The sequence below is a fragment of the Mus pahari genome, chromosome 17 (assembly GCF_900095145.1).
Source record: "Mus pahari chromosome 17, PAHARI_EIJ_v1.1, whole genome shotgun sequence".
In the NCBI taxonomy this organism is placed as follows: Eukaryota; Metazoa; Chordata; class Mammalia; order Rodentia; family Muridae; genus Mus; species Mus pahari.
Window position 1 is genome coordinate 61,085,845 of NC_034606.1, and position 25,436 is coordinate 61,111,280.

At 36.6% G+C, this 25,436-nt stretch overlaps 1 protein-coding gene across 1 annotated transcript in view; it reads right to left on the bottom strand.

Moving 5' to 3' along the window:
* Scaf11 (SR-related CTD associated factor 11) overlaps positions 1–25,436 on the bottom strand; it is a 50,340-nt gene that overhangs the window by 14,252 nt on the left and 10,652 nt on the right. The window contains exons 2-6 of the mRNA XM_029548027.1: positions 17,693–17,774; positions 15,270–15,427; positions 7,747–7,824; positions 3,936–4,036; positions 3,399–3,463 (exon numbers count right to left, since the gene is read on the bottom strand). Coding sequence (XP_029403887.1) covers positions 3,399–3,463; positions 3,936–4,036; positions 7,747–7,824; positions 15,270–15,427; positions 17,693–17,753 — 463 coding nt within the window. The 5' untranslated portion in view covers positions 17,754–17,774. The remainder of the gene's footprint in view (positions 1–3,398; positions 3,464–3,935; positions 4,037–7,746; positions 7,825–15,269; positions 15,428–17,692; positions 17,775–25,436) is intronic.

A 25,436-nucleotide genomic window follows, 5' to 3' on the forward strand; every position in this document is an offset into this window, starting at 1 on the left:
CCAAAAAAAAAAAAAAAAAAGATAAATACCATCTTTGACTGTTGATCCTACTTTCTGAGATATTTAATAAATCTCCTATTGAAAATTTATATCTCTAAACATTTTTAATTTCTAAAATACAAAAGATTTTTAAAGAACTTTTTTTCTTAGGGTTGGGATTGAAGTCAGTGGTAGTTTACGTACCTAGCAAGTACAAGACCCTGACTTTGGTCTCTACCTTATTCCTTCTTATGAAATTGGTGGCTTAATCTCTAAGAATATTAATTTCTAAAGTTGTTCAACTCCCAACATTGAGTCTCTCTGACCATGTCTATTCTGATTTGTATTCTGTCATTTTCCTCAAAAATGTGAAAATCCTCAACTCTTTCTGGGACACTAAACTATGGATAGAAAATAGGGCCCAGGGGACTGGGGTCTAGTGTGTTCCCTGGGAGACTCCTAGAAGCCATCAGCTCTGAGCACATGCCTGTGGATGCTTCCTAGCTCCTATTTTGAGTAATATTTAAAAAGTTATCAACACTTTTAAAATGCTCACAGGTAGAAGACCAGTCACTTCAACATTTGATTTAATTTCCCTCTTTACCACAGGTTCCTCTGTCTCCTTTTGTCTAGAATTTCACCTAATTTAGTCTCCAGTCCAGAGAAATTTTGCAGTCTAAATGGAGACTCCTTTTCCTCTAATCTGTTGAGGTAAGAATCTACTGGAGGAACTGTACCTTTAAAAACTGTTAAGCAAGGCACAAAGGCACTCACCTAATAGCAACACTTGAGAAGCAGCGGCAACTAGGTTCTCTGAGTTCCAGACCAGACATTCTAAGTGAGCTCAGGACAGCTACGACTACCTAGTGATACTGGCTTTTACTAAAAAAAAAAAAAAATGTAATGTAAAAAAACTGTTTCTTGAGCCAGGCAGTGGTAGCACAGGCCTTTACTTACAGCCCTCAGGAGGCAGAAACAGGTGCATCTCTGAGTTTGAGGCTAGCCTGCTCTACAGAATGAGTTCCAAGACAGCCATAGCTACAAGAGAAGCCTAATCTCAAACAAAAAAACAAAAACACAAAACAAAAAAAGCAAAACAAAACTGTTTGTCATTACACATCTGTCTTTAGATATAAATAACAGAAGCCTCTAAATCTGGGAACTGACTCAATTGTTAACTCCACTCTCCCTATGAAAGGTTGATGTTTCTGCTAAGGTGTTTTTTTTTCCATCCCACTTAGAGAATCACATTCAAGCTCCTATTTTAAGGTCATCTCTTCTGTGCTCTTCTTTTCCTAGTTCTCTGTGTGACTTAAAACAGGTGTTCAATCTGCTATGCTAAGCTGGAAGCATGGCTTGTCTTTAATTCAATGTTTCCCTTTTAGGGTTCATAGTGTGAAGGTGTGTCTCTGCATATTCAACTATTAATTCTGTACCTCAGAGAGCTAATGGCCCATCCCTGGTCTCATAGTTTGTAAATATTCATTCTCTTCTCTGCCTAAAGCAATCTAGAGGTGTATCTAATTGGCTTTAATAAAGAGCTGATGGCCAATAGCTGGGCAGTAAGTGAAAGGCAGATCTTCAGAGTAGAGAGAGGGAGAAGTAATGTCCAGAGAGAATCTTTGTATAGATGTAGCATCTGTCAATAACAAATCTGACGGCCTATGGCTAAGGCAGGAAATAGAAGATGGGACATCTGGGAGGAGGAAGTTCTGAGATAGAGCTGGGCATGGGAAGATGAGCCCAGGAGATTTGAGGAAATGGATGTATGGTACCTGAACACAAGCAACCAGCCACATGGCAGAATGTAGGTTAAAATACTTGGGTTATCTATGTTATGATCTAGTCAGAGAAGAGCCTAACTATATGGTCATGGTATTTATAAATGTATTTTGAGTCTTGAGTATTTTGAGAGCATGCAGCTGGGAGGACAAACCATACTCAACTTACAGAAAGGAGACTAGGGAGCTAGTGAACATGCGGGCAAGACGGAAGTAGAGAGGTAGACCTGGCCGCATGGCGGGACGTAGTGCAGGGTTAGTCAGGTTAGAGTACTCAGGAGACCACCCAATGAAAGGCCTAAGCTTAAAAATATTAGTAAGTCTCGGTGTCATTATTCTTATTGCTGGCAGGTCTGAGATAGTCCCATTAGATCTCCCATCACATTTCAGTAAACACTAACCCCAGAGACACTTGATGAAAACCTCTTTCTGTGGACTGGGGTACAATTCAGTGGTAAAGCGCTCTCTCATCCAGATTACAAGCGTTCCTGGGCTTCAATTCCAAGCACTTCCAGGCAAGTGTAGGAAAACCTCTTGTGTACAATATAAATTAAGATAATAAATACTCTGAGCTTAAATGTTAAGCAGGCATTCAAAGTCTGACTAATACCAAACAGCAAAGAAAGCATGTCCTTAAGAAATGCCTGAAAGGAGGTGAAGATGGCCCGGGTAGTAAATGTCTGCGGGGCAAGCATAGAAACTTGCATTTGGATCCCTAGAACCCTATAAAAAGTGAGTATGGAAGTGGATGACTGTAGTTCCAGAGCTGAGGCGGTAGAGACAGGAGGCGCCCAAGGGATTAGCAGCTGGCCAGTGTAACTGAATTGATAACCAAGCTGCAAGTTTACTGAGAAACCCTGTCTCAAAACTAAGGTTGAGAGTGATTAAAGAAGACACCCAATATCAACCTCTAGCCTCCAAATCCAAGGACAAATACACATACAGGCACATTCTCAACTGATTAGTACAAAACCCTAATGTGTATTAGCGTAATCCTCTCAGCATCAGAAACAGAAATAATCAAGTGCCTATCACTCCTGGAAGTAAATTTTTGTTTCTCATTCTATTATTAAATCATCAGGATGGGATGTTTGTTTGTTTGTTTGACATATCCTTTTATTTTAAAGGTACTCTAACACACATGCTCTCTCTATCCTTTCCTCTCCCCCTCATGCATGGCCATACACATATACCACCACCACCACCACCCCAAAAGGAAAAGGGAGATGCCTGAGAGACTTTTTTCAGAGACTGGATTTATTATAAACACAAATCAAAGTTCACCTTTAAAAGCAAAACCAAGGGAGTGCCCTAAGATGATGCTCAGCCAGTCCATGCCAATATCCCAGACCCCAATGTCTGAGGCCCACAGGCATCTACCACCTCCCCAAGATATGTGCAGTAAGGCTACAAGGCAGGCTACTTAACACCAAGTAATCAGGAGCTGTTCTTTCTCTCAACACATACTTCCTTTCCTTCCTTCTCCCTTCAAGCCAAAAAAAAGAACAAGGAACAGTAGAAATGACCTCCACGAAAGCAAAGCAATGTAGCATATATGGTCAAAATCAAAGTATTACTAAGAAATCTGGCATTAACACTGAGGTACAACAAAAAGGACACACAGGCAGAGTTACTTACTATGCAACACCTTCAAGCCATCAGCTCTTTCACATAATAGATCCTCTCTCACGGTGTTTCTTTTTCTGTAGATATGAGTAAGAGTTTAAAAAGATTTTAAAAAACTAAAATTCTGTTCAGTTATTTTTAACCACTGCTCATAACAATGAAATATTCTTATATACTCAGATCAAATAATAGGCTAAACTAGGTTTTAATATACAATGAATTCTATTAGTATTTAAACAATAATCTTACTGACTTTCATGACTAGCTACTGAGACACGCAGAATAGAGGTTATTACTTGTTTAAAGGAGCGATTGGAAATATCTAGCAAAATAAGGTATGCACGAGTGCCATTTGCCATCCATTTAACCTTCTCCCCTCTAAAGACTTCAACGGGAGCTTTATATAGTCAAAAATGTAGCTGCAATCCTTTCCTTAGGAGTGGGGATGGATAATCTCTTCCCAACATCCCACCCACTGCAAAGGAAGCCCCACATTACTTTCCACACTACATGGTCACTCTGAATCCCACTGTAAATTTAATTACTAACCTCTTGTTGCCTTTGGAACTTTCATGATAAAGGAGTTGTTTCTTAAAAGACCTTTCATTTTCCTTGTCATCTATTGCTCTCAACCGTCTTTCTACTTGAATCTGTAAGAAAAGGAAAACTGCCTATTAAATAAGTACACCAACATTGCAAAAAGCTTTTCAATTCTCCCTTGTAATTACAAAATTAAAGAAACAAAACCACCACACTGAAAAGTGCAGTCACAGCCTAACACTGTGGTTACACCTTTAAACTCAGGAGACTCAAAAAAAACCAAATCAAGAATTCAAGACCCACCTAGGCAGAAGACCATTATCTTTAACTATATAACTTTATAAAGATGGTTGGAAAATAGTTTGCCTTCCAGAGAATCTACTTCGACTTTAATTAACACCTAAGTATGTTTTGTCCAATAAATGATAATTTTTGTAAGTGATGAAGACATAAACAATCACAACAGGCAGATCCTTCTGTTTTGTGTATGCATGTTCAAGTTCAAGCATGAGTGTGCTTGTTTAGGCCAGAGGAAGATTTCTGGTGTTTTTCCTCAGACACCATCCACACTCTTGTTTGGAAGTGGTAACTAAGTAAGCCATGCTGCTAGCCAGTGTGACCTTCTATCCCAGCTATTCAAGGACCCATGCTTCTGCGGCAAACACTTCACTGAGCTGTGCCCCAGACCTTCCCTAACAGTTTTTACGTGCACTGCCATACTGTTTGTACATTATATTGTGCCCTGAGTTCACGGGAAACCCAGGTAAGCCCAAGAATTGCAAAGTCCGCAACTCAGAAAAGAGTCTTTTATTTTCAAGTTCGAACTCAGTTCACCCACCTCGCACTCACTAGGTGAATGCTGGCAAGCGACCCCGAGTCCAGAAAACCTTGGGTTGATATTATACAGTATAGGGAATAGTGTGAATATTTACAGAAAAGGGGAGTAGAGGGTGGAACAGTACTGAAGCGGGAACGGGGCTAATGGATGTCTGTTCAGGACTAATTTTATGGCATTCATAACTGTCTGTGACCTGACCTCTGTTTACCTTTTACTTTTTCCATGGTCTCCCTTGAGGTTGTTATTTCTCTAAGGTCTCAAGGACAGGCACCTGGAGCTTTGCCGCTCATCAGCAGGAGTGGTGAGTGCCATTCCCTATCTAATGCTAGGGGAGTGGGAAGGAGCCCTGGCTGCTGCAGGAGGATGCAGCACGCTGTCATAGATTGCAATCAGTTCCTCCCTTAGAGCTATCACACACATGCATGCACAAGTGTTGTCATTTTTCTTGTTATTTATCATTTATTTTCATATGACTTGTTGTTTCTCATGCATCTTACTCACCACTGTTCTACCTTCCTCTTTTCCTCATGAACTCAGTAATGGTTCTATTTATTTTCTTCTTTTTAAACAAGCAAAAAAAAAAAAAAATCAATAATAAAATATTAATCATAATCATCAGGGAAATGCAAATCAAAACAACCGTGAGATTTCACCTCACACCAGCCAGAATGGCTAAGATCAAAAATTCAGGGGACAGCAGATGCTGGCGAGGACGTGGAAAAAGAGGAACACTCTTCCATTGCTGGTGGGATTGCAAGCTGTACAACCACTCTGGAAATCAGTCTGGGTTCCTCAGAAAACTAGACATAGTACTACCGGAGGATCCAGCAATACCTCTTCTAGGTATATACCCAGAAGATGTTCCAACTGGTAATAAAGACACATGCTCCACTATGTTCACAGTAGTCTTATTTATAATTGCCAGAAGCTGGAAAGAACACAGATGTCCCTCAACTGAGAAATGGATACAGAAAATGTGGTACATTTACACAATGAAGTACTACTCAGCTATTAAAAACAATGAATTTATGAAATTCTTAGGCAAATGATATCTGGAGGATATCATCCTGAGTGAGGTAACCCAATCACAAAAGAACTCACTTGATATGCACTCACTGATAAGTGGATATTAGCCCAGAAACCTAGAATATCCAAGATACAATCTCCAAAACACATGAAAACGAAGAAGAAGGAAGACCAACACGTAGATACTTCATTCCTCCCTAAAATAGGGAATAAAATACCCATGAAAGAAGTGGTAGAGACAAAGTTTGGAGCTAAGACGAAAGGATGGACCATCCAGAGACTGCCCCACCTTGGGGGTCCATCCCATAATCAGCCACCAAATGCAGACACTATTGCATATGCCAGCAAGATTTTGCTGAAAAGACACTGATATAGCTATCTCTGTGAGGCATTATAGAAGTGGATGCCCACAGTCATCTATAAGATAGAACACAGAGACCCCAGTGGAGGAGCTAGAGAAATTACCCAAGGAACCGAAGGGGTCTGCAACCCTATAGGTGAAACAACAATATGAACTAATCAGTACCCCCAGAGCTTGTGTCTCTAGCTGCATATATAGCAGAAGATGGCCTAGTCAGCCATCATTGGGAAGAGGCCACTTGGTCTTACAAATTTTATATGCCCCATACAGGGGAATGCCAGGGCCAAGAAGTGGGAGTGGGTGGGCAGGGGAGAAGGGTGGGGGGAGGGTATAGGGGACATTCGGGATAGCATTTGAAATGTAAATGAAGAAAATATCTAATAAAATAAGTTAAAAAATAGTAATCATTTGTAAGGACCAGAGAACAGGATGTGTGCTATGAAACCAAATTTCCTAGAAACGTCAGAAGCTCACCAAATGTCAGAAGCTCACCCATCAGCATGGCTGCATAAACCTGAGCAACGATGGCACCATCAAACACTCTAACATGGAAATGGGTAATCAAAGGGCCTCCAACCCTAGATGAAGAACTACAGCCATATAAGAGATGGTGTTCCCTAAGAAACGGTCCCCCAGTTGGTTATCCAATACCAAGGCGTCAGTCCTGAAATCATACACACAAGGAACATTGTATAGACTGAGCAGACTCTATACATTCAGGAACACACACACATAGACACACCTATATAACAACAATTAAAGAAAAACAGGCCAGAGGCCATAAATTTGAGAGCTAGGAAAGCAGGAGAAACCTGAGAGGAGTTGGAAGGAGCAAAGGGTAAAATGATCTAATTATATTTTGATCTGAAAAACTAAAAATGTTTCTTAATTATAATCATGATTCATACTAAAGAACATCAATGCCATGTAAGAACAAAAATGTCAATTATGCTTAGTTTTATTTATCCAATTTCCAAATTATGTTTTTCATAACAACAATTTTTTTAAGATTTATTTATTATGCATATATAATACTGCCTGCATGTATACCTGCAGGCCAGAAGAGGGCACCAGATCTCATTACAGATGGTTGTGAGTCACCCATGTGGTTGCTGGGAATTGAACACAGAACCTCTAGAAGAGCAGCCAGTGCTCTTAACCTCAGTCATCTCTCCAGCACCCATAAAAACAATTTTTAGATATTTGGAGCTTAAGATTTATAAAAGTTTATCTTTGAATACAATACTTCAATTAAAAATTTTTGATGAAAAAATGTATTCAAAATGTTGGGCAATTAAGATATTTTGAAATACAATCATGCTGATTTCCATATGTATATGACTTCTTTTAAAGCCATTAATCTATTACATCTGTACAGTATTAGGTGACCACTGTGGTATTCCTGCTTTAGAAGCCAAAGGAAAAGCAGTCCAGTATTAGTTACTGGCACTAAAAGCTGTGAACTTGCCATGTTTAAGAGAAATGATGACATACATTAAACCTAAAGGTGAGCCATTTTTTGCTAGAAATCTATCACAGCAAAGCAGGTGCAGGTAACACCTTGAGTGAAACTCAAAATGAAATCAAAGGCTTACCTTAGCACAACCTTCAAATGCACTGAGTTCAAACACGGCCTGAAAAGGTTTCCGATCAATTGGACAAGAAGCCAGTATCTGAGAAATGATTACAAATGTGTCTTTAGAAGAGATCATAATTAAATACACTAAATACAATCATAATTCCCCACTATCATGGAAATATATTTTTCTAATTTCAAAATGAAGGATAGGAAATACTCTCAGACTGTACTATACCACACAGCAAGACACCTTAAGTTTGCTTCATTCTTTCAGATGTTTACTGACTGAGAGATAACACACTGACTGGAGCGCATGAGGACCCCAGTGAGGACGTGAGGAAGTGCTGCTCCAGTGAGAACCCCTGGTAAAACCAAGGCTGAGCCTCACACCTATGCTATCTTGTACAGCTGGCTGTAATGCTGAAAAAAGAATGCCCTGAGCAAGCCATCTACATATTCTAATTCCCTATGATTTAACATTATTGCCAAATTAATTATTTTGACTAAACAGCTGTGTTAGCAATGAAAATATATTTAAAATATGAAGCATTCGTCCAATCTCCTTGGACCTAAATAACCCTAGAGCTAAGTACTTAGATACTTTTGTAGCTTCCTAATATACACTTATCTCTTTAAAATTACAATTCACATGCTAAGTTCCAGTTTATTTTTTCTCATAAATTAATGAGCATACATTGATTCACAGTAACTTTTCTTAACAGGAGGGCATGTCACAATAGCTTTAGTTTTCACTTTCTTTAACAGACACATAAGGTTGAGCATATTTTATTTAAGGACATATTCAAAAGTTTCTTTCTATCCATCCATACTCTTTACCTAATTTTTATTAGGTTTCTATTTTTTTTCAAATTGTATTATGTGTTCTCTATTTTGTAGGGAAATTTGTCTTTCAATTATTTTACAATTCTAAATCAACCTAATTTAGATATATGTCCCTATGCTTTCAATTCTATTATTAGATAAGTTTTGGAATTTAGGTAATTCACTTTATACTATTCCTTACTGGAAAATGTTATAATTTTTGCCCATATTTAAATAAGCTTACAAAACAGAGTATGTGTGGCCCCAATCATATAACACATTTCTACAAAACTCATGAAATTCTTAAAATCCAGATAAAATATAAACTGAGTTACTTTCTACTAATTTAGTAAAATGTATATATTTTTTTGTTGAAAGTAGGCTCTGACATGAAAATGTTCCCTCACCGGGAAGAGAAGATGAGGGGTTACTCCAATAAATCAATCCTGACAAGATAATAACTTAATGTACTTCCAAATTCTCAGAACTTAGGATGCTATAAATTTGCTACCAAAAATATGTTTTAAAAGAGCAAAAACAAAGTACTTTACATCTTACTCATAATGCATTTCAATTAGCAATTTTAATTTAAGGAACTGGATGTTTTAACAATAAAACTGCTCGTCAGCAAAAGCTATAAAATTTCTTAGAGGTTACATTCTTAGATTTATATTGAAAATATCTAAAGTACTCTCCATTTCCCTTTTAAAGGTAATTTTTTGTTTGTTTTTTTAAGATTTATTTATTATATGTAAGTACATTGTAGCTATCTTCAGACACTCCAGAAGAGGGCATCAGATCTTGTTACGGATGGTTATGAGCCACCATGTGGTTGCTGGGATTTGAACTCCGGACCTTCGGAAGAGCAGTCAGGTGCTCTTACCTACTGAGCCATCTCACCAGCCCTATTTTAAAGGTAATTTTTAAAGATTAAACAGTTAATAAATAAAAATAGGGTTTTCAACGTGTGTTGAAAACTAAACTGCACAGCGGCTCTGTATTTACTGTCTTTCACATTTTCTCTTTGTCCAGACTCTGGCCCTGTTACATAAACTCTTTGTGCTTCATGTACTTAATTTGTGAAAACAGGGATAAGAACTTTAAGGTTAATTTATGGTAACTGACTGTTAGCAATTCTTAGAGGCACATGTATGTGGTATATACTAGCTCCTACATAAGATCCAGTTTAACTACACTGACAAACACATACATCAACAAAAGGACAATCTACAATGTGATATAGGAAACATGAGTCCTTAAATGATTTGCTTTGTTGGCCAAACTATAATAAATTTGACCCAAAGAAATAGATGTATCAAATCAGCTGGTACTTGAAATTATACAGTCTCACTGTGTTTCTTATTAAATTTCCTCTTGACATCAACTAGCCATCATTCTTTCTTTGTAATTTTTAAAGTACCAAGATGTTAACCTGCTCCATTCGTGCTTTGACATGTTCCAAACATGTGGGTTCTGGGCAGGATCTCCATCTTTCCCCACTATGACTACCAGTTTGTATCTGACTAGACTCACTGAATAAAGATCTCCACTGCTATAACAAAAAAATACACACAAAGTAAAACGGAGAAAAGTTGGCAGGAATGAGAAACTTTACTAAGTTATAATCTAGACACACTTAACAATCCTCATAACAAGGACTTAATTAACATTAGAAAATAATTCACTTTGACCCAATCTTACAAAATAGGAAAGATTAATTCCCTAAAATTACATTATCTTCTCCAGGTATGAAAGTTTAAATAAAGAAATAAGCCCAGAAAAATAGATAAGATGCTTTCTCTGGAACTAAGAAACAATGCCTATATGTAATCTTAAAAACATATATTGTAGAGGAGTATTTCAGAGACAAAACAGAAATCTATTATTTATTCTCCATTTTCATAGTACACATAAAGTAATTATAGAAGTAAATGGAAAATCAAAACATGTTTTAAAAATTAAGAAACATGATTTTCCTTAATGTTCCCTTTATGCATCAAAGTTCATTAATATATACAAATATCAATCCACATATCATGTAATAATTGCATTAACAGAAAAACTTTACAAATAGGATTTGGTTTTTTTTGCTTTGTTTTGATTCAAAATGGCTTAGATTGGCTATTTTAAGGCTTTTATAGGGGATTCTCATCCCTACATTTAGCAGATAGTGAGACAATCCCAAGATACTTTCGTCTTCAAAATAGCATTTTCAAAGTAAAGTTTGTTTAGCTAGAAATACTAACTGAATTTTTTAAATTAATTTTATTATTTTTTTATTTTATTTTATTTTTTGGTTTTTCGAGACAAGGTTTCTCTGTGTAGCCCTGGCTGTCCTGGAATTCACTCTGTAGACCAGGCTGGCCTAGAACTCAGAAAGCTGCCTGCCTCTGCCTCCCAGGTACTGGGATTAAAGGTGCACGCCACCACTAACCGGCTCTGACTGAATTTTTAAGCTGCAAAGTTTTAAGAGCTCCTATTTAAAGCTAATGTAGAGAAAATTTAATATTTTAAATGAGTTTAACTTTAAAGACTATCAAACTTTTTTATATGTAAAATTTTTAATGTTCATCATTTTGATTACTTATATAACAAAAAAAATCATTATTCACCTGTTTAATGTGATTTTAAGTAATTTTAAAAATATCTAATTAGTTCCATAAATCAAAGTATCTAAGAACACCATTCAACTTTATGATACAACTACCAAGTTAATAGAACTTGCTCGCTGTTTTACGTATAATGTATATTAAAAACAGAGCACATATCTCATAGCAAATGCTCTGTACTACTGTTATATAAGGAGGAAAATTTGATAGAAAAAAACTTTCCTAATGATTTCAGTAAAACATACCCTAGTATTCTGAAGCGTTGTAAATTCCCAGTTCAGACAAACTCATATTTAAATATAAGAACAGGAAACCTTCCTTATTTGAGAATTCAGGATTCTTGGTTTCTAATATTTCTTGCTTCCTGATGCTGCTCTATCCTCAATCACAAAGGCTGCCTATAGATAGCCCCTCCTAGAGAGAGAGAAGCAAGCGTTAAAGCAAGTGTTTAAACACTAAGTCTCAACACCTATGCTTATAGCTAAGTCCTCCTGTTCACGGGGATCTACACCACCTTTTCTGCCACTAGAAATAAAGCATATTATGCACAAAATTACAGTTCAAAATCAAAGATGACTTAGGGATGCAAACCGTTAGAGGTCGGTGCTTACTTTAAAACTGTTGACATCACCCTTCCTCAGTGATAGTTCCAACACAGCTAGCCATGGATCTCCAAAGGCCTCACCTGGAGACAAGCTACATGTTCCCTATCACATCTAAACATTCACCCCAAAAACCCTCTTGTCAAGGCACATTTAGTTCTTTACAGCAGCTTTCAAAAGCATATCCATAAAATTAACACTAAGAATATATTCAGCATACCTACTCAAAAGGAATGTTTTCACACTTCCCAAGATATACTCTAACACTAGGGTAGACTTATACTTTCTCTTAATGTCATCTGACATCTAATGATTAAAGTTTTTTTTCCTAGTATAAAAACAGAAAATTCAGTAAATTGACTGTATATATTCTGGTTAAACTTTAAGCTAAGAGGCTTGCCACCTATGAATCTTGTAACTGGCCACCATTACAAGAGACTCAATGTGTTCTAGTGTACCTATGGTGGGCCATTAGGTTCTGGAACCATCGACATTGGTAGAGGGATATCAAGCTGAAATCTTCTCCCTAAGTAAAGTGGATGATGCTATGACATATCTGCAGACCAGATGGTTGTTTACTTTAACACTTTAATTTTGCTTATTTGTTTAAATAACCACAGAAACAAGACCTTAGAACATGGAGAAATTCAAACTAATTTTTATTTGAGGAATAGGTACTTTAGGGACATGGAAATTTTCAGGAGTGTATATAATATAAAATCACTAAAGACTAAAATGCATTCAAACCTTTGAAATACCAGTTTCTTGTGATAAAATGTCTTCAGTGACTAAAGTAAGGTGGAAGGGGAGGGTATGCTTGACATTCGTTCTTAGTCCTACCTCAGTGAACCTCAACTACAAATGCAGCAGAGCTAAGTCTCTGGAAGACAAACAAATCTAGAGAAATGATCTAGAATGCAGTCCACGCTTCTTATCACATAGGTTTCCAAGTACAAGTTCACGTGGATCCCTACACTTCTTCTACAAATGGATATTAGTAAAGTTTTAAACTACAGAGTCTTAACATTTATTTTAACTTTAGGCTACTCTTGAGATATCTGGAAACAAATTACAACTTGAGTCCAGAGCCTTTATTTTTTTTTATATCAAATAAACATTAAAATAGTGAACTAAATGAATGTTGACTATAACCTGGAAAGAGTCTTTACATATACACATTTATTTCTAGTACTGAATCTGAAACAAACTGCATACCTCTTTAAACAGGAGGTTGAAAAGAATGAGAGCAAAATCGTTTAATGATGACAATGAGAAAACAAACAAACAAACAAAAACATGACATTGAAATCTGATTCTATTTTCCAAAGCATTTATATACTTTAAAACCACCCAATTGTTATCAGAACAAGGCTGGATGAAAATTGAGAAACCTAAGTAACTCTGCAAGCATGCATTTATTCATGATTTATAATGAACAATTTTAGTGTCCCCTTGTTAATGGTCAATTTAATACAAAGGTTGTCAACTTTTCTAATGTTGCAACCCTTTAATACGGTTCATTTCTCATCTAGTGGTGACGCGAGAATTACTTTCATTGCTACTCTATAATTCAAATTTTGCTACTGTTACGAATCATAATATAAATAATCTGTATTTTTAGATGGTCTTTAATGACCCCTGCCACAATCCACAGGTTGAGAATCGATGACTTAATGGCTTACTGATGGCTGCTATATCCACTAAGGACAAAGAAATTGCTCAGAATGTTCTCTCTTCTCCCCTTTTAAGGTTAATTACTTCGTTAAACAATAACACAACTCCACACTACCCTGGAATCACAACTAAAGACAGCAGTACAATAGTACACATAATTTGCTTTTGAAAAGCAAAACAATTTCACTTCAATAAATTATTTTCAAAAGAGCATTAGAGGCTGGAAAGATGGCTGCGCAATTAGAAACACACACTGCTCTCTTGGAAAGATTCAAGTTTGGTTCCCAGCACCATGTTGACAGCTCGTAACTGACTAACTCCTACGCTAAGGGCTCAGACATCCTCTGCTGGTCTTTGTAAGCACATAGTCTCCCCCCCACACACACACATATACACATAAATGAAAACAAGTATTTCTTATAAAATATCAAAAAACAAGGAATATATTATATGTAAAAAAAAGTGTTGCTTTTTACATATACTGCCAGGTATTCTCAAATTTAAAATAAATGAGCTAAAATTTAGTTAAGTTTACTACTGTTTATGCATTAAACATGTGCAGTCTACAACCTAGCAATTACAACTTCTCAAGATGTACCCTAAGAAACCTGTTTCATGTACATCATTATAAAGCTTATGTTGAAAATGCCTTTTAGGTGGTAAAGGAAGGAGAATCATGTCTACACATTCTGCCTTAAACACACACACGCACATCTTATTTTGTTTGAAATTCATAATTAGGTAGTCACTGAACACAATCAGAAGACCAAAACCTTCAACTCATGCAGAAACTGGGTTTGATACATGATATATTATACACATATATCACAGACACAGCAGATCTATAGTTGAATGATGGACAAAAAGGCATTAATCACCACTACAGGTACATCTGGAGATTTACCAACAGTATTCTGCCCAAACTAATAGTATTTTTCTCAAAATACATTTCCACTTATCCTTAAGTCTCTTTTTTGTTAAAGACTAGTTAGGTTTTTAATCTAAATTGTTTCTTCTTGTACTCTTATTAATTCAGCTAGTATAACAAATCTCTTACAAAAGTTACCCAGAAAGCCAGCATTCACTATACACAAAGTCAGTTCTTTCAACAATATTAAGGAACATAAGTACAAGAAAAAAATAACTTTGCGATACACCTAATTCTTTACTAACTTTTATACATTGACAAAATACTACATCAGAAAACATAATATAAAAACAGTAAATGTTTGATTTTTATAATTTATAATAACAGGGCTTAAGATTAATATATACTTCAATTTATTTGGCCCAAATGGATTTGACAATACAGTCAAAGCCCAAGATATCTTCTTTCTTAATTATTTTTATAAAGAATCTTAAGTAAAATCTCTAACTCTGACTCTGAAATTAGTTACACTAAATATCCCTAAACTGTAAAGTGAAAAACACTGTGGCATGTATTCTGATTATTCCAGAGGTTGACAGAAAGGAATCAAATAACCTGTGTGAAAACTCTCTGAAAAACATTTATATAAAAAGCAGACAGGGATGTTATTAGTAGCAAGCAGGTAATATCCTGTAAGGGTCAGAAGGCTGTTTGGCCTGCTCTTCCTGTAAGGTTTTCTTCAAAGTACAAATTAAAATTAATTACAAAAGAATGAAAAGACTGAGTTAAAAAAAAAAAAGGAAGAAAATATGCAGATAGATTTTAAACAAACAGGAATGTTTTAGGGAAAAACTTAGTATGAGATAGTATATAAAAGGCAGTGGCAATAAGTGAAGTAAAATCATGATAGGGAATTAAATGCAGTAATTTATTATCTATGATTAATGCTCATTCTCAGACTTACCTCTGCCCATTTAAGAATACAGGCCATACAGAAGACATGATTACAACTTTCTGGAAAACCAACTTCCTTCCCTAACAGGCAACTTAGACATATTGGACATCTGTCTGCTTCACTGTACAGTAAGCCAGAGGTATCAGCATTATTTCTGTTTTCTTCACCTGCAAAAAAAAGCCAGTCATGTTTTCAAAGGCCCCAAAACCAATGATTTATGCTTAAGCAATATGGCTGCCTACATCCTCAAAGGGACAGCCCTGCTTCTTTGCAACTAGATCTTGGATGTCAAATGACAAACACACTCTTTAACAGCACCACCATTTACTTTTTGCGTACCCTGTGTGTCTGTGTGCTGTATGTGTGTATGGGTGATGTATGTATCTGTGTTGTATCTTTGTGTGTGTGTGTGTGTGTGTGTGTGTGTGTGTGTGTGTGTGTGTAGTGAGATTCTAGGAAATTTAACCCAGACTTTGTATATACTACACTACCCTACATCCCCTACCACTTAGCTACATTCTCAACCAATTTTCTTACATACTTCAGTGGGGAAGGGCGGACATAATGGACCATGATTTATTTTTAAATATTATTTACCTGGTTCAAATTTTTTAAATAAAAATGACTATACTGACAAACCAAGTCACACACCCATCTACTTCTTCCATATCCAATAGTAACTTAAGTTTCTTTTGTTACATCAATATTTTTTAATGCATAGAAGAAAAGCAATTTCTTCCTTGCCCTCCCTTCAGTTAAAACAAGGTTTCTCAAGACAGGTGGTGATGGTGCACTCCTTTAATACCAGCATTTGGGAGGCAGAGGTAGGTGGATGTCTCAGTTCAATAACAACTTGTTCTACAGAGTGCATTCAGGATAGCCAGGGATACACAGAGAAACCTTATCTCAAAGAATCACTTAGATTCTCAATAAGTAGGTTGGCTTCAAACTCAGGATATTTCCATCTCAGCCTCCCAGGTACTAGGAGCACAGGGGTGAGACAACAAGCCAGGATAAACCCTAATATACATTCTTCCATACATCTTTTCTTTCTTCATACCAACACTGGAGTACTATACATACTAATCTTCTTCTCAAAAACAACTCACTAATGGACATTCATGTGTTTTCAGCCACTGGCTATGACAATGAATGCTGAGGATAGAGCCCAAAGTTTCACACAGTAGGCAAGTAAGTATTCTACCAAGGAGCTTATATCACAACTCAAATATTTCACATTTCAAAAAGTTTATCTTCAGATCAATTCTTTAAAAATGGATTTACTAGACAGGTGGTGGTGGTGTATGCCTTTAATTCCAACACATGGATGGCAGAGGTAGGCAAGGCCAGCGTGGTCTACAGAGCAAGTTCCTGGACAGCCAAGGCTACACAGAGAAATCCTGTTTCGAAAAACCAAAAAAAGGAGCAGTGTGGGGTCAACATGTATATTTATAACACAGGAACAGATATGCCAAATCTGTCTCTGTATCAATTTAAATTCCTAACAGTAACCAACTTACACAAAAGCACGTAAGCAAGCAATAGGAACTGTATAATTCAATACAACCTGGAGCTGTCCAAGCTAGGGGGACAAATTAATCTGAGAAATCAGTATTAAGCCAAAACACTCAAATAAGTTCACATGGTTTCAGTATGAGTTTGGAATGAAGGAAATACAAATTCTATAAAGAATACCTGAGTTGGGCATTTAGGATTTCAGATTAAATTTAACAAATACAAACTAATATTAGATACACACATGGTACATAGACATACACTACAAATAAAATACCCAAATACATAAAGTAAGCAAATAAATAAAAGAGATTAACTTTATAGGGAGAAGAAAATATTAATGCTATTATAATTTTAAAAAGGAGAATGCTCAGTCAATAATGTGCTTGCCAATTCCCAGAAAAGTCATTTTAAAAGCTGGCCAAGTTAACGCATGCATTGTGACTCCAGTGTTGAGAAGACAAGAGATAGGCCAACTGCTGAAGCTTGCAGGCCGGTAAGAGACCCTGTCTCAAAAACAAAAGTGAATGGTGCCTGAGAACAACACTCCAAACACCCAAGCTTGTCCTCTGGCCTACATACACACATGCGTGTGTACATGTGGACACGCATACATACACACACGTACATGTGCACAAATGCGCGTGCGCGCACACACACACACACACCCCTGCATACCTACAAAGGAACACACAACCCAGAAATTCCAACAACAAAAAACAAAACAAACAAACAAAAAAAATCAACAATTCAAGTGAAAATTTTCAATGAAAACATGTAAGAAAAGTGCGTAATTCTTAATTCTTACGTCATTTATTTCAGAATATAAAAAAAAATGACAGAAAAATTTAGAAACCTTAATTTTAAAGTCCAGTGAAAACTATTTGACATTTAACATAGGTTTTATAACCAGTTACCTTCCATATCTTCACACTCCTGATCACCCACATTCTGATTATATACAGATTTCTTCTTCATCTCTCCTTGTGAAAGAGTTTCCTATAGGATAAATCATAAGAGAATGTTCATGTTTGCCATTTCCCAATCATGAATTTTAAAAGTTTTGAACCATAAGAAGCTACTTTATAAAGAATGAGACAAACGGATCAGTTTGTGGACAACTCAGTACTGTTATTAAAATTATTTATTTAGCTATTATTGTTATGCTGTGGAGGGGTGCACATCCCAGTTCATGTGCAGAGGACAGCTGTGTAGAGCGCTGGTTTCTCCTTCCACCTTTTAGACGGCCTTTAGGGATTGAATTCAGGTTGTTAGATGTGCTGCAAGTGACTCTGATTAAGCCGTCTCACCTACTCAATAATCCAGTACCCTTTCACAGTACTTACACATTAAGAAACAAAGAGTTGCCTAATTGACAAGACCTAGAAGAATCACCTTGGAAACAAATCTCTAGATATGTCAGACAAGGATTATCTAGATTAACTTCAAGTGGGAAGATCACCCTTAATAAATGCGGGCAGCAGCATGCTCGGAATTACATAAAAGGATGCAGTGATCCCTGCCTGTGGAATCCATGTGTACAGCTGGCCTCCTGCTCCTGACACTTAACCTCCCACCAGCACGGTCCTATTTATCCCCTTGAATTCAAAGGAAAAATAACCCCTTCCTTCAACTGCTTCTTCTCAGGTATTTTTTTTTTAGCAAAAAGCAAGAAAAGTAACTAATATAATAAGTTTTATATAATTATTAATTAGCAAGTTTAATGATAAATTCCACAACACAGACCGAAGACTATGGAAAAGAGATCAACTTAAAATGGAATTATCTGGAGCCGGGCGTGGTGGCGCACGCCTTTAATCCCAGCACTCGGGAGGCAAAGGCAGGCAGATTTCTGAGTTCGAGGCCAGCCTGGTCTACAAAGTGTGTTCCAGGACAGCCAGGGCTACACAGAGAAACCCTGACTCGAAAAACGGAAGAAAAAAAAAAAAAAAAGAATTATCTGGTAAACTGAGGTTATGTGTAGAACTTACAATATTCAAGAAATAAAATATGGAGAGATATAAGATAGGTTCATAGAAAATCCCCACATGGCATCTATAACCACATGCAACCTCCCCTACTATCAACATTCCACACCAGACAGTGTATTTGTTCCAATCAATGAACCTTACTTCATAAAGTATTATCACTCAAAGTCCATACTCTCTGGGTGTTGTACACTCCAAGTGTTTTGACAAACGTAAGATTTCTAGTAACCACTTACAGCTACTGTGTCTCAATAGCTTCAGTGCCCTACAACTCATCTGTGTTCTGCCTATTCCTGCCTTCCCACTCCAAATCCCTGACAACTAGTCATTGTTTTAGCTGTCCCCATAGTTCTGGCTTTGCTAGATCATTACCTGGTTAGAATCATAGCTTATACCCTGTTTTCAATTCTTTCTCTTAAGTACAAATACATCGAGGTTCTCTTTTTCCTAGCATGTATTACTTCTGGAAGACACTGAGTTTTGATGTGGGGTTTTCCTATGTGCCTATTTCTTTTTTTCTTTTTTTTTTTTTTTTTTTTTTTGGTTTTTCGAGACAGGGTTTCTCTGTATAGCNCTGGCTGTCCTGGAACTCACTTGGTAGACCAGGCTGGCCTTGAACTCAGAAATCCACCTGCCTCTGCCTCCCGAGTGCTGGGATTAAAGGCCTGCGCCACCAGGCACGGCTTCTATGTGCCTATTTCACACCATGATCATATTCATCCTCCTCCATTCTGCCCTGGATCTTCCCACTAACACTATGACCCCCCCTAACAGTCTTCTGGTTTTATATCTGCCCCTACCTTTTCTAAACCCAGGAGTGAAAACACATGACACTTGCCTCAACCTGGCTTTTCACAGTTAACATGATTTCCAGTTCCATCCATTTTTCCTGAAAATGTCATAATTTCATTTTTCTATTACCATCATGTAAATTTCAAAGTCAAATCTAAAGACCTTGAATTTTATTTTTTAAATCAGTAATTCCTTAATGCTTATAATGTTACCTGAAGAGAAATATTCTATGTATAGGAAAGAATTTACACTTAGCAGATTAAGCTTTATGTCTATTAGAAACAAACAAAAAAGACCACTGAGATGTTACAGGCTTATTTCCCAACCAACACACACACACACACACACACACACACACACGCACACACACAAACCTGTAGGCCCACAAATCACAATCAAGAGCAGTATAGCCTCATATCTGGCAAGCAAAAGAACTAAGAGAAAAAGGAATTATGGATAGCAGCATATGAAGTGCAAACTTAAAGGTTCTTTGGAAAGTTAGTTGTGTTGGATGGTGTTTTGCTGGGGCAAACATGTGAAGGAGTGTTTTCCTGAAGCAGACAGGTAAATGGCTAAGGCAGACTCATGAAGGAATGCTTCTCTGAAGCAGGCATAGGAGAGAGGCATGTTCTGCTAAAGCAAGCACTTGAAAGGATATGTGATGATGGATTCTTTTCTAATGACACACATATATTGGTCCACCTTACATTACGTAGTTGAGCTCCATTTGTCAGGAAGAGAGAAAGAGAGACACAGACAGACAGACAAAAAAACTTCTGGTGGTAGACTCGGGCCGGCCAATTGGCAGAGTGCTGTCAGCTGAGACAAACTCAGTGGACTTTTGCTAAGTCCAACTCCCGTGTTAAGGCAAAATACTTGGTGAGGCAAGATCTGTGGAGGACACTCAATGTTTGGAGAGTATAAATAGGACTCCATGGAATGATGGAGAGAAAGCTTGGCTTGCTGGTACAACTTAGCTGTGCAACTCTTGTTGGTCTCACATCTTTGCTGATCTTCACTTTGCTGAGAGAGGTACAACCCAGAACTTCTTCTGGTGTTCCTCCAGGTCCCTCCTGCTGACTCGTGCTGACAGCCTGGCTGTCTCTGCTAGGTAGTGCCACCACTGCTGATTCATGCTTGTTCTCCCGACTCTACCAAACTAGAGTGATGATGTATCCATGAAGTGTCTGCAAGTGGATTGAGCTGCCACTGCTGACCTGTGAACTGATTTGCTGATTTCCAGACAACACAGATGGGAGTGGCTGCAAAGAACCTTTCTAAACATTTCTAAACACTCCCCAAGACATCCTTTCTTTTCCACTACCTCTGGTGGATGGTGGGCTACAAGGGAGGTTAAAGCATTTAAGAATCATCATTAAAATAAGTTGTGAAAAAATTAAAGTTACAAGTATAGGAGTAGATTTGGTGATTTTTGTTGTTGCTGCTGTCCTTAAATTCTTCTCTTCTAACCAAAACAGGACAATGAACAACTAAATGGTAATTCCTCCCACTCCACCAACCTTAAAAAGAATGGGAAAATGACACAAATCTGTCTTATTTCATTTGTGCTGCAAAATACTTGACATTGTGTTCTCCATAAATAACTGAAAGCTATTCCTCACAGTACAGTAGTGGCAGGTTTGTACTGAGTAAAGGACTAGTTTCTGCTTTCTAAGATGGTGCTTTATTGTAGTGGCCTCCCAAGCCTAATGGACAGGTGGGCAAAAGTGGCCCAGCTAGTCAGGCCCTACTGCCCTTTAAAGGGAAGTGACTAATCCCATCTAAGGGAACACAGCACACATGGCCTAACGACTCCAAGTGTCCACCTCACTACACTAGGAACCAAAAGATTCAACAAGAAATCTGAAGGAGACACACAAACTTAAACCGTAACTAAATCCAAGAGTTCAAGATTAAAATTAATGAAAACAAATTTAATCATCAAATGTAATTGTCATAAAGAATGAGAATCTATAATAAGAAAAAAAGAAAATGTTCTACATATTGTTTCTGAATGGCACTTTAAACTTTTTAAACAAAACTTAACTCTCTGGATTTTAATTCCAGAACTAGTCTCTCTGTAATGACCATAGTAAAAATGCCTCTTAGAAATGTAAAACATATCTTAGTCAGAATCCTCACCCCACCCATGGCTGCCCCTGATAAGCAGAACTCAGTGACATCACTCACTCAAGATAACCAGACACAATCCTAGAACCCCATGACACCCACTGCACAGTATACAAGCACAGACCAAGAGCATCGCTCTGCTCTGCACATCTGGAGAGACGCCACCTTGATCTGCCCCGCGGCTGGACAGTCTCCCCCAGCTTCCTGACCCTCAAATCAGAGACCTGTTAGAGAGTGGACCTGACCTTCCATTAAGATACAGAGCAGCACAGGTGAGCAGGCTTGGGGAGCTGGGCTTTGAACTGTAGTTAGGCATGTAGAGTGTGAGCCTTGTGTGATTACCCTAAGTAGAATAAAATATAACTTTTGTTATACTATGTTATAATAGCTTTTTGCTTGCAATTTTCTTTTTTTAAAATAAAGTTATTTTTAAAAGTTCTCTTGACACATGATCACCTTTGTAGCAATCCCTTCCATATTAATATACAATGAATAAATTTTAGAAATGCTCATCTTATTGTACATTGTAAATAAGACTTCCACTTCTTTGTAGGCTATGATGAATTCTTTAAACTCCTCTTCCTAGTTATTTCAAATGTATTTTATTGCTGATTAAATAAATGTGTGCTTAAATCAATATTTCACATTCCTTCAATAAGCATTAAAATTATACTCCTAGGAAATATAACTATTCTAACCCAGATATAATTATACCTTATACTACATAGAAAAAAAACCCACTTAATAAATTAGTACTAATCATGTATAGATGCTAAATTTTTCTACTCAGTATACTCTTTTTTAAAATGTTACATATAAGTTCCTATGATCTGGATTTCTGGATAAGATTTTCCTATTACTTTTAGCTACAACTTTTTAACAAATCATAAATTATCTCAGTGATAACCGTTAGTTCCCTGTCAAGAAGCCATCTCCATTTTACATGAAATTAAGTAACTAACAAAGCAGATCAGATGTTAGTACCATGTCTTTGAATAGCCTCCCCATACTGGGATATTATAGACATGTTCCACCAAATTTGGCTTTTTTTACTATTAAAAAAAATTCTATGTCAAAGATACTGCAAACTGTCTTTGAACTTAATAAATTTCTTTGTTAATTAAGTACACAACTCAGGCATTTCATTACAGTAACAGAAAATGTTAGTACACTTTTAACTAATAAACATCCAACAAACCAGAATAATAACTCCTTACAGCATTTAGGTACCTATATTAAACCACCATTTTACATAAGTACATTAAATTAATACAAGGATGATAATAATAGATAATTCTGTCTCTTGTCCCATTCCCTTAGTTTTGTTTTGTTGACTTTCAAACCCTTTTAGGACAAGAATATTCTGAAAATACAGTAACTGAATCAAAAGTCTTTTTCTACCAAATTCCAGCATACCACATTTTCATTCCCTCAAAAGATAACAGAACAAACTGAACCAATAATGGTAAGACCCCAGTTACTGGGCCAGGATGAAATTAGGTGGTCTACTCTAGTACTTGCCTAGCATGCAGGAAGAACAAAGAGGGGGTAAAGTGGAGAAGAAAAGTTTAGTTTGCAAGACCAACTTGGGTAATCTTGTATTAGGAAAAAAAAATACACTAATAGGTTATTTTTTGAAAAGTTCACACAGACCATAAAGTTTTTAGAAATCACAAAATATTGAGATTCTCTACTAAATGTAATCTTAGTATTAATATTACAAATTATAAATGGGGTTCTTAAATTATCTAATTGGTCAGACAGTCTGCTATATTCATTATGACTCCTATAGCCTTCAGTAAAAAGTGATAGGGAATATTTGAAATAGTAAGATATGTCAATAAAATATGCTAATAGCAAAAGGAACAGGAGAGAAAAGTTAAAAGCTGAATGAATTCATTCCTAGAACAAAATATTCTAAATAATGGGATTATTCAAACAACATTCTACAAATCTATGCTAAATAATAGCCCATAGAATAATTCAAGTTCCTTAAAAGTGTATCAAAGCAAGCCCTCAACAAATAGTCCCTTCAAGTTCAGAAATCCACACCCCACAAATCAGAAGTATCTTTCTTTTTTTTTTTTTTTTTTTTCGAGATGGGGCTTTGCTATGTTAACCTTTCACCCAATGAAACAAAAAACTAGACCTCCTCGTGTAAAAGAAACTAGATCTATCTTTTACCCTACACAAATTCATCTCAAAATGGATCAAAGAATCAAAATGGACCTTAATACAAATGGGTCTCAACCTTCCTAATGCTGCAACCCTTTAACATAGTTTCCTCATCTTGCAGTGACACCCAACCATGAAATTATTTTTGTTGCTACTTTATCTAATATGCAATGTATCTGATATGTGACCCTGTGAAAGGGTCATCTAACTCCCAATGGGGTTGTGACCCACAGGTTGAGAAGCACTGTGCTGCAGGAAACCATAAGTAAAACACATCAAGACAGATTTGGGCAAGGATTGCTCTGAAAATTTCTCCAACAGCACTAGAAATAAATTTGGTAAACAGAATCTCCTGTAAGAAGTATCTGCACAGCAAAGGAAACAATCACTGAAATAAAAATAAAGCTCCAGAATAGAGGGGAAAAATCTTTACCGACTACATGGCGGATTATATCCAGGATATATAAAGAACTGCAAAGTTTAAACATCAAAACATCCAAATCATCCATTACTTAATAGGGTAATGAACTAATAAATGAGACAGTTCTCAAAAGAAACCCAAGTGACCAACAAGTGCTTGAGAAAGTGTCTGCTATCCTTGGCAATCAAAAAAAAAAAAAATGTCATTTAGAAAATAAATAATAAACACTGGCCAGGTTTCAGAAAAAGCAGATCCCCTATTTATGGATGCTAGGAATATAAACATGTACAGCTACTATGAAACGCTGTATGGAGGGTCATCAAAAATAGAACCTCCTACACACACACACACACACACACACACACACGCATACACACACAAAGACCCATCATATAACCCAGTAATAGTAGTACTCTCGAGTACATCCCAAAGACTCCTAAGTCAATATATCAAAGAGATACTCACTCGTCCATGTACAGAGCTACACTACCCACATTAGTGAAGAAGAAAGCAAGTACAGATGCTCACCAACAAGACAACTGGAAGAATACAGTATATACACAGTGGAGTTTTATGTACCCAGTCATTAAGAAAAATAGTATCTGAAGAAAAATGGATACAACTGAAAATTATGTTAAGTGATATAAATTACTCTTAAGACAAGTAGCATGTTTTCTCCCACATATGGAACATAAATTTAAGTGTGCATGTGTCTACACATATGTGTTCACAAGTAATCAGACTAGAAAGGGAATCAAGAAAAAGGAGATCTCAAGGAAGCAGGAAATAAGAAAATTAGGTAATGAAATAGATGTAACAGGAACACAAAAGGAAACCTAACTACAAGAAAGTAAACCAGATAAAGGAGAAAGAAAAATGCAGAGGGTAATTAGGAAGAAGAATCAGTGAGAACAAAGTATAAGACAGACACACACATGCCTCACCTGCCATGATGAAATATAATATTTTGTGTGCAACCTTAAAAAATAAAAGATTATTTCCAAGCCCAACAATAAATATATAAAATAAAAAGGAACATACCTCCATTAAGCATAACTTTAATTTTTTCAAACTTATTTTAATTATGATTTTTTTGTTTTGTTTTTTTTCGAGACAGGGTTTCTCTGTGTAGCCCTGGCTGTCCTGGAACTCACT